The sequence below is a fragment of the Arachis stenosperma genome, chromosome 8 (assembly GCF_014773155.1).
Source record: "Arachis stenosperma cultivar V10309 chromosome 8, arast.V10309.gnm1.PFL2, whole genome shotgun sequence".
NCBI lineage: Eukaryota > Viridiplantae > Streptophyta > Magnoliopsida > Fabales > Fabaceae > Arachis > Arachis stenosperma.
This window is the reverse complement of record NC_080384.1, coordinates 35843309-35860232: the sequence shown is the minus strand read 5'-3', so window position 1 is coordinate 35860232 and position 16924 is coordinate 35843309. Positions and strand designations below refer to the sequence as shown.

Sequence of the window (16924 nt, the reverse complement as noted above, 5' to 3'; positions counted from 1 at the left end):
TTAAAGAACGGGTCCACCTTAGTGATGGCGGCTCTTTCTTTCTCTTGAAGATCCTATGGAGTGCTTGAGCTCCTCAATGTCTCTTCCTTGTCTTTGTTGCTCCTCTCTCATGATTCTTTGATCTTCTCTAATTTCATGGAGGATGATGGAGTGTTCTTGGTGCTCCACCCTTAGTTGTCCCATGTTGGAACTCAATTCTCCTAGGGAGGTGTTTAGTTGCTCCCAATAGTTTTGTGGAGGAAAGTGCATCTCTTGAGGCATCTCAGGGATCTCATGATGAGAGGGGTCTCTTGTGTGTTCCATCCTTTTCTTAGTGATGGGCTTGTCCTCATCAATGGGGGTATCTCCTTCTATGTCAACTCCAACTGAATAACAGAGGTGACAAATGAGATGAGGAAAGGCTAGCCTTGCCAAGGTGGAAGACTTGTCCGCCACTTTATAGAGTTCTTGGGCTATAACCTCATGAACTTCCACTTCTTCTCCAATCATGATGCTATGAATCATGATGGCCCGGTCTATGGTAACTTCGGACCGGTTGCTAGTGGGAATGATTGAGCGTTGAATGAACTCCAACCATCCTCTAGCCACGGGTTTGAGGTCATGCCTTCTCAATTGAACCGGCTTGCCTCTTGAATCTCTCTTCCATTGTGCGCCCTCTTCACATATGACTGTGAGGACTTGGTCCAACCTTTGATCAAAGTTGACCCTTCTAGTGTAAGGATGTTCATCTCCTTGCATCATGGGCAAATTGAATGCCAACCTTACACTTTCCGGACTAAAATCCAAGTAATTCCCCCGAACCATAGTAAGATAATTCTTTGGATTCGGGTTAACACTTTGATCATGGTTCTTGGTGATCCATGCATTGGCATAGAACTCTTGAACCATCAAGATTCCGACTTGTTGAATGGGGTTGGTAAGCACTTCCCAACCTCTTCTTCGGATCTCATGGCGGATCTCCGGATATTCACCCTTTTTGAGTGAAAAGGGGACCTCGGGAATCACCTTCTTCAATGCCACAACTTCATAGAAGTGGTCTTGATGCACCCTTGAGATGAATCTCTCCATCTCCCATGACTCGGAGGTGGAAGCTTTTGCCTTCCCTTTCCTCTTTCTAGAGGTTTCTCCGGCCTTGGATGCCATAAATGGTTATGGAAAAACGAAAAAGCAACGCTTTTACCACACCAAACTTAAAAGGTTTGCTCGTCCTCGAGCAAAAGAAGAAAGAAGAGAGTAGAAGAAGAAGAAATGAGGGAGAAGGGAATGGCTTTGTATTCGGCCATTATGGGTGGGTTTGGGAGGGAAAGTGGTTTGAATTTGAAGGGTGAGGTTGGTGGGGTTTTGTGAAGGATGGAAGTGAGTGGTGAAGAGAAAGATGGGATTTGATAGGTGAAGGGTTTTTGGGGAAGAGGTATTGAGGTGATTGGTGAATGGGGGAAGAAGAGAGAGGGTGGTGGTGGGGTTGGTGGGGGTCCTGTGGGGTCCACAGATCCTGTGGTGTCAAGGAAGAGTCATCCCTGCACCAAATGTTGCTCAAAATCACGTTTTGAGTCATTTCTGGCGTTAAACGCCGGGATGGTGCCCATTCCTGGCGTTTAACGCCAGGTTCTTGCCCTTTTCTGGCGTTTAACGCTAGTCTGGTGCCCCTTTCTGGCGTTAAACGCCCAGAATGGTGCCAGACTGGGCGTTAAACGCCCAACTGCTAGCCTCACTGGCGTTTAAACGCCAGTGAGTTCTTCCTCCAGGGTGTGCTGTTTTTCTTTCTGTTTTTCATTTTGTTTTTGCTTTTTCAATGGATTTTGTGACTTCTTATGATCATCAACCTACAAAAAACATAAAATAACAAAGGGAAATAGATAAAATATAATCATTGGGTTGCCTCCCAACAAGCGCTTCTTTAATGTCAGTAGCTTGACAGAGGGCTCTCATGGAGCCTCACAGATACTCAGAGCAATGTCGGAACCTCCCAACACCAAACTTAGAGTTTGAATGTGGGGGTTCAACACCAAACTTAGAGTTTGGTTGTGGCCTCCCAACACCAAACTTAGAGTTTGACTGTGGGGGCTCTGTTTGTCTCTGATTTGAGAGAAGCTCTTCATGCTTCTTCTCCATGGTGACAGAGGGATATCCTTGAGCCTTAAACACCAAGGATTTTTCATTCACTTGAATGATCAGTTCACCTCCATCAACATCAATCACAGCCTTTGCTGTGGCTAGGAAGGGTCTGCCAAGGATGATGGATTCATCCATGCACTTCCCAGTCTCTAGGACTATGAAATCAGTAGGGATGTAATGGTCTTCAACTTTTACCAAAACATTCTCTACAAGTCCATGAGCTTATTTCCTTGAATTGTCTGCCATCTCTAATGAGATTCTTGCAGCTTGTACCTCAAAGATCCCTAGCTTCTCCATTACAGAGAGAGGCATGAGGTTTACACTTGACCCTAAGTCACACAGAGCCTTTTTGAAGGTCATGGTGCCTATGGTACAAGGTATGGAAAACTTCCCAGGATCTTGTCTCTTTTGAGGTAATTTCTGCCTAGACAAGTCATCCAGTTCTCTGGTGAGCAAGGGAGGTTCATCTTCCCAAGTCTCATTTCCGAATAACTTGTCATTTAGCTTCATGATTGCTCCAAGATATTTAGCAACTTACTCTTCAGTGACATACTCATCCTCTTCAGAGGAAGAATACTCATCAGAGCTCATGAAAGGCAGAAGTAAGTCCAATGGAATCTCTATGGTCTCATTTTGAGCCTCAGATTCCCATGGTTCCTTATTGGGGAACGCAGAGGAGGTTGGTGCACGCCCATTGAGGTCTTCCTCAGTGGCGTCCACCTCCTCTCTTTCCTCTCTATATTCGGCCATGGTTATGGCTTTGCACTCTCCTTTTGGATTTTCTTCTGTATTACTTGGGAGAGTACTAGGAGGGAGTTCAGTAACTTTCTTGCTCAGCTGTCCCACTTGTGCCTCCAAATTCCTAATGGAGGACCTTGTCTCAGTCATGAAACTTTGAGTGGTTTTGATTAGATCAGAGACCATGGTTGCTAAGTCAGAGGGGTTCTGCTTAGAATTCTCTGTCTGTTGCTGAGAAGATGATGGAAAAGGCTTGCCATTGCTAAACCTATTTCTTCCACCATTGTTGTTGTTGAAACCTTGTTGAGGTTTCTCTTGATTCTTCCATGAGAAATTTGGGTGATTTCTCCATGAAGAATTATAGGTGTTTCCATAGGGTTCTCCTCGGTAATTCACCTCTTCCATTGAAGGGTTCTCAGGATCATAAGCTTCTTCCTCAGATGAAGCATCCTTAGTACTGCCAGGTGCATTTTGCATTCCAGACAGACTTTGAGAAATCAAATTGACTTGTTGAGTCAATAATTTATTCTGAGCCAGAATGGCATTCAGAGCATCAATCTCAAGAACTCCTTTCTTCTGACTATTCCCATTGTTCACAGGATTCCTTTCAGAAGTGTACATGAATTGGTTATTTGCAACCATTTCAATCAGCTCTTGAGCTTCTGTAGGCGTCTTCTTCAGATGAAGAGATCCTCCAGCAGAGCTATCTAAAGACATCTTGGATAGTTCAGAGAGACCATCATAGAAAATACCTATGATGCTCCATTCAGAAAGCATGTCTGAGGGACATTTTCTGATTAATTGTTTGTATCTTTCCCAAGCTTCATAGAGGGATTCTCCGTCCTTCTGTCTGAAGGTTTGGACTTCCACTCTAAGCTTACTCCATTTTTGAGGTGGAAAGAACTTTGCCAAGAAGGCATTGACTAGCTTTTCCCAAGAGTCCAGGCTATCTTTAGGTTGTGAGTCCAACCATATTCTAGCTATGTCTCTTACAGCAAAAGGGAATAGCATCAGTCTGTAGACCTCAGGGTCAACCCCATTAGTCTTGACTGTGTCACAGATTTGCAAGAACTCAGCTAAAAACTGATGAGGATCTTCCATTGGAAGTCCATGGAACTTGCAATTCTGTTGCATTAGAGAAACTAATTGAGGTTTAAGCTCAAAGTTGTTTGCTCCAATGGCAGGGATAGAGATGCTTCTCCCATAGAAGTCGGGAGTAGGTGCAGTAAAGTCACCCAGCACCTTCCTTGCATTGTTGTTGTTTTCGGCTGCCATGTGTTCTTCTTCTTTGAAGAATTCGGTCAGGTCCTCTAAAGAGAGTTGTGCTTTGGCTTCTCTTAGCTTTCTCTTCAAGGTCCTTTCAGGTTCAGGGTCAGCTTCAACAAGAATGCCTTTGTCTCTGCTCCTGCTCATATGAAAGAGAAGAGAACAAGAAGATGTGGAATCCTCTATGTCACAGTATAGAGATTCCTTGATGTGTCAGAGGAAACGAAAAGTAGAAGAAGGAGGTAGAAGAATTCGAACTTGATTAGATAGAGTTCGAATTGTGCATTAAGAAGGAGTAGTACTCCATAAATATAAGGATGTGGGAAGAAGGGAAGAGGATTTTCGAAAATTAATTAAAAAGATGTCAAAAACATTTTGAAAAATTGATTGATAATTTTCGAAAATTCAAAGTGGAAAAGAAATCAAGTGATTTTTGAAAAGGATTTTGAAATTAGAAATTAAAAAGATTTGATTGAAAACTATTTTGAAAAAGATGAGGTTAAGAAGATATGATTGGTTTTAAGAATATGTGATTGAAAAGATATGATTTGAAAACAATTTTAAAAAGGATTTGATTTTAAAAATTAGTAACTTGGCTATCAAGAAAAGATATGATTCAAACATTAAACCTTTCTCAACAGAAAAGGCAACATACTTGAAATGTTCAATCAAATCATTAATTGATAGTAAGTATCTTTGAAAAAGGAAAGAGATTGATTTTGAAAACATTTGATTGAAAAGATATGATTTGAAAAAGATTTGATTTTGAAAAACTTTGAAAACTTGAAAAAAAATTGATTTGAAAACAAAATCTTCCCCCTTTGCCATCCTGGCGTTAAACGCCCAGAATGGTATCCATTCTGGCGTTTAACGCCCAAAATGCACCCTTTTTGGGCGTTAAACGCCCAACCAGGTACCCTGGCTGGCGTTTAAACGCCAGTCTGTCCTTCTTCACTGGGCGTTTTGAACGCCCAGCTTTTTCTGTATAATTCCTCTGCAGCATGTTCTGAATCTTCAATTCTTTGTATTATTGACTTGAAAAGGCACAACTTAAAAAAATATTTTTGGATTTTTAATAATCAAAATGCAACAAGAATCAAATAACAATGCATGCAAGACACCAAACTTAGCAGTTTGTATACTACTGACACTATATGAGACACATAAACACTCAAGTCAAAAGAATTCAAAGATCAGAGTAAGAAATCATCAAGAATTATTTGAAGATCCTTAAGACACACAAATGTATGCAATTGACACCAAACTTAAGATGAGACACTAGACTCAAACAAGAAATTTTTTTTTTGGATTTTATGATTTTTGTAAATTTTTTTGTGTTTTTCGAAAATTAAGTGGAAAAAGATATCAAAATTCTTAATGAGAATTCCAGGAATCAGTGCAATGCTAGTCTAAGACTCCGGTCCAGGAATTAGACATGGCTTCACAGCCAGCCAAGCTTTCAAAGAGAGCTTCGGTCCAAAACACTAGACATGGCCAAAGGCCAGCCAAGCCTTAGCAGATCACTGCTCCAAAAGCAAGATTGATAGATATCAACAAGCTCTTGTGATGACAAGTTGAAACCTCGGTCCAATGAGATTAGACATGGCTTCTCAGCCAGCCAGACTTCAACAAATCATCATGAAACTCTAGAATTCATCTTCAAGAATTTCGAAAAAAAAATACCTAATCTAAGCAACAAGATGAACCGTCAGTTGTCCATACACAAAACAATCCCCGGCAACGGCGCCAAAAACTTGGTGCGCGAAATTGTGAACAATACTTTTCACAACTCTCATAATCCCCGGTCATGAACTCCAAAAACTTGGTAGCTCAATTCCATGGCATTACACAACTTCGCACAACTAACCAGCAAGTGCACTGGGTCGTCCAAGTAATAAACCTTACGCGAGTAAGGGTCGATCCCACGGAGATTGTTGGTATGAAGCAAGCTATGGTCATCTTGTAAATCTCAGTCAGGCAGACTCAAATGTATAATGGTGATGAACGAAAATAACATAAAAGATAAAGATAGAGATACTTATGTAATTCATTGGTAGGAACTTCAGACAAGCGAATGAAGATGCCTTCCCTTCCGTTTCTCTGCTTTCCTACAGTTTTCATCCAATCCTTCTTACTCCTTTCCATGGCAAGCTTATGCAAGGGTTTCACCGTTGTCAGTGGCTACCTCCCATCCTCTCATTGGAAATGTTCAACGCACCCTGTCACGGCACGGCTATCCATCTGTCGGTTCTCAATCAGGCCGGAATAGAATCCAGTGATTCTTTTGCGTCTGTCACTAACGCCCCGCCTTCAGGAGTTTGAAGCACGTCACAGTCATTCAATCATTGAATCCTACTCAGAATACCACAGACAAGGTTAGACCTTCCAGATTCTCTCGAATGCCGCCATCAGTTCTCGCCTATACCACGAAGACTCTGATCTCACGGAATGGTTGGCTCGTTTGTCAGGCGAGCACTCGGTTGTCAGGCGATCAACCATGCATCGTGTTATCAGGAATCCAAGAGATATTCACTAGAGCTTTGATTGCTTGTAGAACAAGAGTGGTTGTCAGTCACCTTGTTCATGAGTGAGAATGATGATGAGTGTCACGGATCATCACATTCATCAAGTTGAAGAACAAGTAATATCTTGGATAAAGAACAAGCGGAATTGAATAGAAGAACAATAGTAATTGCATTAATACTCGAGGTACAGCAGAGCTCCCCACCTTAATCTATGGTGTGTAGAAACTCCACCGTTGAAAATACATAAGAACAAGAGTGATCATTGGTTTCGGCCCCAGAGAGGGAACCAGAAGAACCAAGATCTGATCTAAGAACTAGATGTCCAAAGATGATAAATACAATAGTAAAAGGTCCTATATATAGAGAACTAGTAGCCTAGGGTGTACAGAGATGAGTAAATGACATAAAAATCCTCTTCCGGGCCCACTTGGTGTGTGCTTGGACTGAGCAATGAAGCATTTTCGTGTAGAGACTCTTCTTGGAGTTAAACGCCAGCTTTTATGCCAGTTTGGGCGTTTAACTCCCATTTTGGTGCCAGTTCCGGCGTTTAACGCTGGAATTTCTGAGGGTGACTTTGAACGCCGGTTTGGGCCATCAAATCTTGGGCAAAGTATGGACTATCATATATTGCTGGAAAGCCCAGGATGTCTACTTTCCAACGCCGTTGAGAGCGCGCCAATTGGGCTTCTGTAGCTCCAGAAAATCCACTTCGAGTGCAGGGAGGTCAGAATCCAACAACATCTGCAGTCCTTTTGAGTCTCTGGATCAGATTTTTGCTCAGATCCCTCAATTTCAGCCAGAAAATACCTGAAATCACAGAAAAACACACAAACTCATAGTAAAGTCCAGAAAAGTGATTTTTAACTAAAAACTAATAAAAATATACTAAAAACTAACTAGATCATACTAAAAACATACTAAAAACAATGCCAAAAAGCGTACAAATTATCCGCTCATCAAGTGACATGCATCTTTGGTATCCCTTATCTGTTCTTCTCAATGGCAGCCAAGAGTCTTTGTGAGAATCGACATCCAGCAGCCAGTTGTGATTGCGCCTCTCTGCTCTTCGTCACAAACAACTTCTGCAATCTTTCATACGTGATCCGCACAATGGCAGAAATCAGCAAATATCGGGTCCCCTTCAACACTGCATTGATGCACTCGGACAGATTTGTGGTCATGTGACCAAACCGCCGCCCGCTGTCGCAATGTTGTAGTCGAATCTCCTTCCTGAAACAACCCACCCAGTCCACCATCGACGAGGAGACTCCTCTCAAGGCATCCAAGTACCACTCGTACCCAGCCTTTCTTAGACTATAAGCAGCATTAATGAGGTATCTCTTGCCCTCAGCTGACTTGAACCGAGTCATAAAATTCGCAGCCATGTGTCTGATGCAGTAAGCATGGAAGGCTCTTGGGGGATACCAACCACTATCATAGGAGCTTAGCGCAGCCTTGATGGCCTGAGATCTGTCGGAGATAACCAACAGGCTGTCTTGTGGGGGGACGTGGCGTCTCAGATTAGTAAGAAAGAACGGCCATGACTCAGTGCTCTCGGACTCCACAGTGGCAAAAGCAATAGGCAGGATGTTGCTTTTCCCATCTTGTGCACTGCAATAAGCAACACTCACCGTACCTGCCATATAGATGCGTACCGTCTACAGAGATAAAGGACTTGCAATGCTTGAAGACCTCGACACGTGACGGGAAAGCCAAAAATACCTTGTCGAACATACTGCAGTCGCGTACTAGGAGGTGTCCATCGTAGAACGGTTTGACGCGTAGGTCACAAATGGTACCAGGAAAACAGCTCTGTAGTGCCTGAAGCAGCTTCGACACCTTATTGTACGACTCTTCCCAATACCCGTATATCTGTGCAATTGTCTTCTGCTTGGTCATCCACACCTTTTTGTAGGATGGTTTGAAGTGATAACTTGCCTGGACCGCACCTTGCAAAACTGGAATGCTTACAGAGGGGTTGGACTGAATCAACGGCAAGATGACTCTGCAGATCAGACTGCTATCTAACTGACGATAGTCTTGAGACATGGTGGGTTCTAGACAACTATGCACTCCACCAACCCTCCGAACCTCCCTGAACACGACAAAATAGTATTGCTTTAGCCATGTCGGACACCTACTTAATATATCGTACAGAAGTACTGAAAAGCGCAACTAAATTTAAGCTTACCAGTAACCAAGGTTCTGCCGAAGGGCCACACGGAGGCTCCATTGACACCCATTCTCAGCTTGACGGCAATGCACATGGTACTTTAACCGGTCCGATTCGATCACCCGTACTCCGCACTCCTGCGAATACTGTAGTTCTTCACACCCTAAAGCACTGCCTCTCGGCTTCTAAACTTGTGGCTGACCCGAAACTCTACACTGCCGTCTAGGTTGTAATCCTCTTCACCCGTGTCAGGAAATAGAGTCCTCTCATGCATGGCGTCCAGATCCAAACTGTGATAGTGAGTTGGCACTGCCGATAGCGGCGGAATTGGGTGAGTGGAGGCAGGACATGGCGTGCCACAGTCTGGACAGGTATCTCTGGAACACATTCATCCTCATCCCCACCATCGGACAAATCGATGTCCGCACTGTCTGCCACATAATCCTCGTCTGACTCCTCCTCGCCCACCCCTGCCTCATCCACTGGAATGACGACATGAATGGGCGGTGGTGGGAGAGGTTGGTCGTCCTGTACATAGGTCGAGTGTACGAAACTCCCATCACCATTGTATCCCACCTCTGCGGAAAGCTCCATTACCTGCTCCACCATGATCCTCCCATGGATGTCGAATATCAGGCGCACATGCTCGTCCCCTTGAAGTCAGAATAGTCGAAACCGGAAGACTCCGTTACCCTGGGTGCCAGTAACCTATACGCCACCCTTCCGATTTCCATCGCTTGTGTTCCACTGAGCTTGCTCAATATCAAACTCTTCAAATATGACAACGTTTTCACACACTGAGTGGGAAACAATATCAGATCCTCACACTCAAATGTCACCCCGTTGTCGCCATTTCTCATACGACAATTTGGATAAACAAGCACAACTATGTATGGACTATTACTGGCCATTAATGCCTTGTATTCATGAGAAATATGAGACACAAAAAGGATAGAAAAATTTTGTGAGGAATACTAAGGGTTAGACATTCTTTTATACCTGCTGCGATTGTCTTCTATATATCTCGTTTACAGTGTAAATGAAATGAATATTTCATGTATTTCATTTATAGTGTAAACAAGATACGTGTCTATCTCGTTTACACTGTAAACGAGATAGCCGCGGTGCAGCTAACGTGCTTTATCTCGTTTACAGTATAAATGAAATGATGTCATCTCATTTACAGTGTAAACGAGATAAAATTAGAAAACATAAAACGATAAATATTTTTTAAATTATTTATTTCGGTAATTATTACATTTATTTTATTTATTTAAATAAAAAATCCATTATTAGGTTTGAATTTTAGCCTCGGACAAAGTAAGCAATAAACCGAAAATCTATATATTAGATATCAACCATCAATCATTTTCTTTTAAAAAACAAATTTAATATAAACAATATTTGATGCTAATTTTTAAATTAATTATGATAAAAAAAACAATATATTTGCGCAGAAACTTTTTGTATTAACGGATAAAAAATTGATTGAATCTAATCTTTACAGCTAAATATTTAAGTTTATCCTCTATTAATCTTTTCTAAACGTCTCATCTTATTTTATTTTATTTCTTTTTTCACAAACAAATCAGTGAATCACATCCTCAGAACTGATTCTAACCATACCAAGGAAGCTATAATGACAATGACATAGGAATATAGTTTGCTTAACAAAATTAATTTGATAATGAGTTATTAGTAGTTTTCTAAGCTACTTTAAAAATGGCACTACAACTTGTAATAATTGGTCTAATATGACCAATTTTTTAAAATTATTTTATCATAGTACCCCCAAAAATAAAGATTTTAATTATTTTAGAGGAAATTATTATTTTTATCCACAAAAATTGAAAATACTGACATATCTACTCATAAAAGAAAAAAATTATTATTTGTATCCATGAGATATGGATTCTGCACAACAAAATTATCTAAACACTAAAATATCATCTAAAATCTGTAAATTATCCTTATCTTCACCCCACTTTTCTAATCTCAAATCCCAACACCATCCAAACTCTTCTTCACCGCCACTCTCATCCCCAACTACCATAATCATTGCCGCCATCCAAAATTCGCAAGCTTTCCAGACGACCTCTCTCCATGCAGTCTCCGCTCTCTTGGCCCTCCCTTCTCTCAGTTACAGAGGCATCCTCACTCACCATAATCACATCACGTCTCTCATCCTCTTTCGCACGCCACCCTCAGCTGGCTCAGCCACCTCCAGTGATCTCCAACTCCCTCAGATCGTCGCCGTCAGCTTAGTCCTTGCCAGATCTACTCCTTCTCGCCATAAACTCAAGACATTTTCTAATTCAGAATTTCTACTACTCAACATCCATTTAAAACATTCAAAAACAAAAATTCCAAATTTACAATCAGAGCTTCTGGATCTGGTACCAACCTCCCTGGATGCAGAATCAAACTCTCTAGACGAAGGCGGTTGTGGGTGGTGCGAAATAGACTCGGATGAAGAAGCCGACGACAGAACCCCTTTGAACATCAGTGTCGCGCAACGAACGGCTAGCAACAATGCCGTCGTAAAGGAGAAGCGGAGAAAATAAGACGAAAACAAGTTCTATTTACCTTGATGAAGCAATAATGGAGAAGGGCGAAGATCTCGGATCCATGGGTTCCGACGCGAACTTCTGATCGTGGCTATGCTACCACCACTCAACGGCGATCTTTTCTTGGGACTGAAAAGATGAGACACGAGGCTACGGATGACGACGCCATCACCAGAGAGAACAATAGCACGTAACAGAGAGAGAAGAAAAAAGAGGGAGACTGACTTTCTGGAACAGATTTTGGTTTGAGAAGGAATGAAAAGAAAGAGGAGGGAAGACAATGGTAGTAGTGGTGGAGACTGGAGAGAAAAGTAATTTAAAAATTTTATTTAATTTTTTAGGATTTGAATAATTTTACTTGTAAAAGTCATTTTTTATAGTTACAAATGATAATTTTATCTTTAATAAATAAATATGTCAATATTTTCAATTTTTATGAATAAAAATAATAATTTATTCATTATTTTATCATAAACCGATAGTAATATGAAGTAATGTACGGCAGTATTTAGGAAAATTACATTTTAAAAATGGATTAAATTGATGTGCACATTGGGATACGCATGCATAGGATAATTTTGTATTCGATAAATAAATATGTTAATATTTTCAATTTTTATGGATAAAAATAATAATTTACTCATTATTTTATTATAAACCGATAGCAATATGAAGTAATGTACGGCAGTATTTAGGAAAATTACATTTTAAAAATGGATTAAATTGATGTGCACATTGGGATACGCATGCATAGGATAATCTAGAGAGAACTTAGTGTCAACTAATGTAGGTGCAATAATGTTTAAAGAGCATATAATTCTTCAAAAGAGAAGGAAGAATAAAAAAAAGAGCCATCATTTTCGGTGACAATAATATTAGGAATACTTTTGAAAGAAAAACAAACCACAACATATACACAGAATTGTGGAAAGACAACTCTGCCTCATACAAAAGAGACAAAAATTATGGGCAATTTTTAGACATTTTCCTCATAAATAATGAGTTAGATACTTTTATGATTTGTTCAATAATTATTAGATAAATTTAATTATATTATTATAATTAATATTAATTATTTATTTAATTTGAGTTTTAAAAATTAAATTATTCAATTATAATAAATTTTTTATAAATTACAAAATTTTTTAAAAATCTTAATTTATAGTTTATAATTTTTTTCAAACCATCTAATTTATTATTCAATTCTAACTAAAAAAATAAATAAAAAAATATTTGTCTAAGAATTTGAATAATTTACATCTCTTGTTTACTTTTCTATGACAAAACATATGTCAAAAGTAAATAATATCACGAGTAAAAATGACAATAAAATCTTATAGGAACAAAGATTTCTCTTTTATTTTTCATTTTCTATTTTCGTTTAATAAAATATCTCCTATTTTTGTTATAAATTTCTATTTATTTTTTTAAGAAAGCGGATATATGAGAATATTTATGGATATTAAATTTAAAAAAAATTAAAAAACAATTATAATAAAATTTAATACAATTCAATTAAATGTATTAAATTAAAACACAATCTAAATATAAATTTAACGTAATTAATATACATACAAAATTTATAACATACAAATTAAAATAAATAAAATAAAAAAAACTTCCAAAAATAATATATCAATTCGTGGTGGTTGATCATAGTTGGATAATAATACTCATTTCTTGTAATAACACAAATTTAAATAATTAATTGTTATAATTTTAAATATTATACACATTATTAATTTGTTTCTTGACAAAACTTAAAAAAAATCATTAAACATTCAATACTTACATAAGGATATAAAAAAACCTGACTTTTTATTTTTAAGAAAATTGACTAAAAATCACCGAATATATATATAAAAGGAAATTCGATCAACTAAAATATTACTCGTGAGTTGTGACAAACAAGCACGTAGTTTAGTTGGCAAAAATTTTTTACTTGAAAATTTGCTTTTCGTTTTGAATATAAAAAATTATAATATTTTGGAGTAACTATTTTATCTATTAAAATATTATAAATTAATAAATTAGTAATTAGTATGTTAGATAATAAATATTCTCGCCGAAAAGAAAAATATATGTAATTTTGTTTGATACAAAATATTTATATAATTTATTACTTATTATTACAGCGCTTAATTAGCACAGCATATTTTTTTCTTGACCACATTCTCCTACCTTATTTTTCTCTAATGTCATTAGATTTATGGTTCTAATTAGACTTTAATTTTCATATAAAAAAAAAGTAAGAAAACGAAAAACATTTAATTGGCCATGGATGTTAACGTGGCAATCTGTGACTGGCTAAAAATTTTTACTTTAGGAACACGCGGAGCTGAATGATTGGGTAGAAGTGGAGTTAGTCTCCGCCTGTCGCGCACGTAGGCAAATCCGTGCGAGTCCCTCGTCTTTGTCGAGCATCAAAAGGACCGAACAGCATAAAAATAAAGAAAAGTAAAGGGCAAATTCGACATTTCACTCACCCCACTTCCCTTTCCCTACCGATTACAGAACCCGAGCACGAAGAATAACAGAGACACAGAAACAGAGAGAGAGAGAGTGTGTTTGATAATTTGTGAGAGAATTTATCAGAAACCCTAATTTCGGAGAGATCGGTGATGGCTTCCTCCAAGGACCGTGAGACCTTCGTCTACGTCGCCAAGCTCGCCGAGCAGGCTGAGCGTTACGAAGGTTTACGGCTTCTTCCTTTTCTTCTCGGATCCCCTCACATCGATGTGCTTGAATTTTTTCGATAACTGATGTTTTTCAAATTGCTTGTTTTTAGTTGATTTATGCTCTTCTTTGATTTTATAGCAGTTTCTGTGGAAAAAATTTATTCTTTTTTCGATGAGTTTGGCTTACTGCATACTGTTCACTGTCAGTTTGGTTGTAAGGTGAGTACAGAAAAGGAGATTGGTTAGGTTTAGGCTTCTCTTACTGTTGGAAGTCCTCAATTATTTTGTAGTTTCATTTTGCTGATTTTGTTTCCTTAGAGAAATTTTGGAGATTGGTTAGAGTTTGAAGATTTGAGCATGTGATTAATTTTTGAAACTTTGGGGCTGCATGTTCAAGTTGTGGAAATGATAGTTTTAACTGTTTTGAGTATTATAGTTGATTGAAGGGTGTTCTCATTTTGCCTTTGATCTTGTCAAATGCGAAGCTTGGCTGATGATGCTTTTGTCCTTTTGTGCTTGTGAATTGTGACAGAGATGGTGGATTCAATGAAGAAGGTCGCAAATCTTGATGTTGAACTCACTGTTGAGGAGCGGAATCTTCTCTCTGTTGGTTACAAGAATGTGATTGGAGCTCGCAGAGCATCTTGGAGGATCTTGTCTTCCATTGAGCAAAAGGAGGAAACTAAGGGGAATGAAGTAAATGCGAAGCGGATTAAGGAGTACAGGAACAAGGTTGAGGCAGAGCTTACAAACATCTGTAACGATGTTATGAGGGTGATTGATGAACACCTTATACCTTCGGCTACAGCTGGTGAATCAACTGTGTTCTATTATAAAATGTTAGTATTCAAGTCTGATTCGTCATTACAGGTTCAGTGTTATATTTTTTGTTATGGATAAGGTGACTGTAAGGTGTTTGAATAATCTATTAACAGGAAAGGAGATTACTATCGTTATCTTGCTGAATTTAAGAGTGGCAATGAGAAGAAGGAGGCTGCTGATCAGTCAATGAAAGCATATGAGGTGCTGTTTATATTATTATATATTGTTTTTGCTGTTTACACTTTGACTGCATCTTCTTTGCTATCATGTACCAAAGATATCTTCGGATCTGCCAATAAATATTGCTTTTTGTTTATTGCAGTCTGCTACCACTGCAGCAGAGGCTGAATTACCCCCGACACATCCCATTCGTTTGGGTCTTGCTTTGAATTTCTCAGTTTTCTATTATGAGATCTTAAATTCACCTGAGAGGTTTGTCATTTTCATTTTCCATCCTGAATTATAATGGTAGATTGGCAACTTAGTGTTCAGTATGGGATATGCAACTTAAGCATTTTCCAATTTTCAGGGCCTGTCATCTTGCAAAGCAAGCTTTTGATGAAGCTATTTCCGAGCTTGATACCTTGAATGAGGATTCATACAAAGATAGCACCTTGATCATGCAACTTCTCAGGGACAACCTTACCTTGTGGACTTCTGACATCCCGGAAGATGGAGGTAGTTAATAGTTACTTGTAGAAATTCAAGTAACCTTGGTCTATTGTTTTTCTATTACTTTTGCTAATATATGTAATAAGAGATGGCACTAGTTTCCGATGAATGTTCACTCCATTTTTCTTGATTGCAGAAGATGCCCAGAAAGTCAACGGCACTGCCAAGCTTGGTGGAGGTGAGGATGCTGAGGTTAGTGCTTCTCTCAACTTGGTTCCTATAATTTCATTTCTGTTTGATTGCATCAATTCATTCATCTAATTGCCTTCTTTTTGCAGTGAGTTGATGCTTGGTGCAACCTCCATAGGACTTTGATGCATGTGTTTGGGAATGAAACAAGAGGGCTGAGCACTCATCTGTGTATTAGCTAGAGATAGGGTTTTTCTATTTGTTTCCTCTTCTCTCTCTCTTTTTCTCTTTCTCTTTCTCCCTCTCATCTCTGTTGTCTTCTTGATTGGTCATACTTCCCAATAGGGGAAAAAGAAACAAACTCCATTTGTGCTATAATTATTGTATGGTTTTTATTTTGTGTGGTGGCTGGAAATGGTCTGTTTCATTCCCTGCCTTTCCTCCTTTGTGGGGAAATTGATTGATGAGTATTGCTTATGTTGTAATCCCCTATTTCCAACGAAATACTGCAACTTCATATGGAAATACTGATGTATTCCATATTGATTTTTAGATGATACTTCATGGCATTTTACTTTGACTTCTAAACCTTCACAATATCGTATATTTTGAAAAGATTGGTACATTGGGTTACTACTCTCATTTTCATGGCAGTGCACCAACCATACATGTAACTGAATGCAAAGTTAATATTAGGTAAATTTATGAGTCTAATCATGACATGGGGTACGATTGAAAAGGTAAGAAACTACTGAAGAGTGTGTAATGTTTTAATTTTTGTATTATCACTAGGGTTGGAAATTTGAAGTGCAGTGAACCAGGCCAAGTTTAAGTTTACGAAATTTGAATTCAATTTATTAACAATCAAGGCTAATTGAAAAGTTTAAGTTTGGCTCTGTTAAAACTTAAAACTCGAGTTGGCTCAAATAGTATATCCATAATTTGTGTGTATATATATAAAGAAAATTATAAATTTTATATCAAAAGAGAAATATAAAAATGTATTTCTTTTATCATAAATAACCTAGTTAAATTCGTCTTATTTATTTATTACTTATTTAATCTGCAATAAAATAGATTAAAAAAATATGATTTAGATGCGATATAAATAAAGCCATTTTAACTTCACATATTTAGTAAACATGCATGTCATATAAATTAAAAGTATAAATAAGTAAATATGTATTAATAGTAATAATAAGTAACATATAATTATAATCAAGTTCATGTGTCCAATTA

At 38.3% G+C, this 16924-nt stretch overlaps 2 protein-coding genes across 3 annotated transcripts; one reads left to right on the top strand and one right to left on the bottom strand.

The window, feature by feature from the left end:
• Positions 1-7627: 7627 nt before the first annotated feature.
• LOC130945886 (uncharacterized) lies at positions 7628-8693 on the bottom strand. The gene is made up of 2 exons (XM_057874581.1): positions 8381-8693; positions 7628-8280 (listed from the first exon to the last, which is right to left on the bottom strand). Exons 1-2 carry the CDS (start codon positions 8691-8693, stop codon positions 7628-7630), a joined length of 966 nt encoding a protein of 321 aa, XP_057730564.1.
• Positions 8694-13828: 5135 nt separating this feature from the next.
• On the top strand, positions 13829-16265 carry LOC130944551 (14-3-3-like protein D). Of its 2 annotated transcripts, none has more exons than XM_057872911.1 (7): positions 13829-14078; positions 14595-14901; positions 14998-15085; positions 15207-15316; positions 15414-15562; positions 15696-15748; positions 15835-16265. In XM_057872911.1, exons 1-7 carry the CDS (start codon positions 14006-14008, stop codon positions 15835-15837), a joined length of 783 nt encoding a protein of 260 aa, XP_057728894.1. In that variant the 5' UTR covers positions 13829-14005; the 3' UTR covers positions 15838-16265. The 2 variants fall into 2 exon arrangements, with proteins under 2 accessions (XP_057728894.1, XP_057728893.1); XM_057872910.1 differs by having other exon boundaries at positions 13830-14078; positions 15693-15748.
• Positions 16266-16924: the final 659 nt, after the last annotated feature.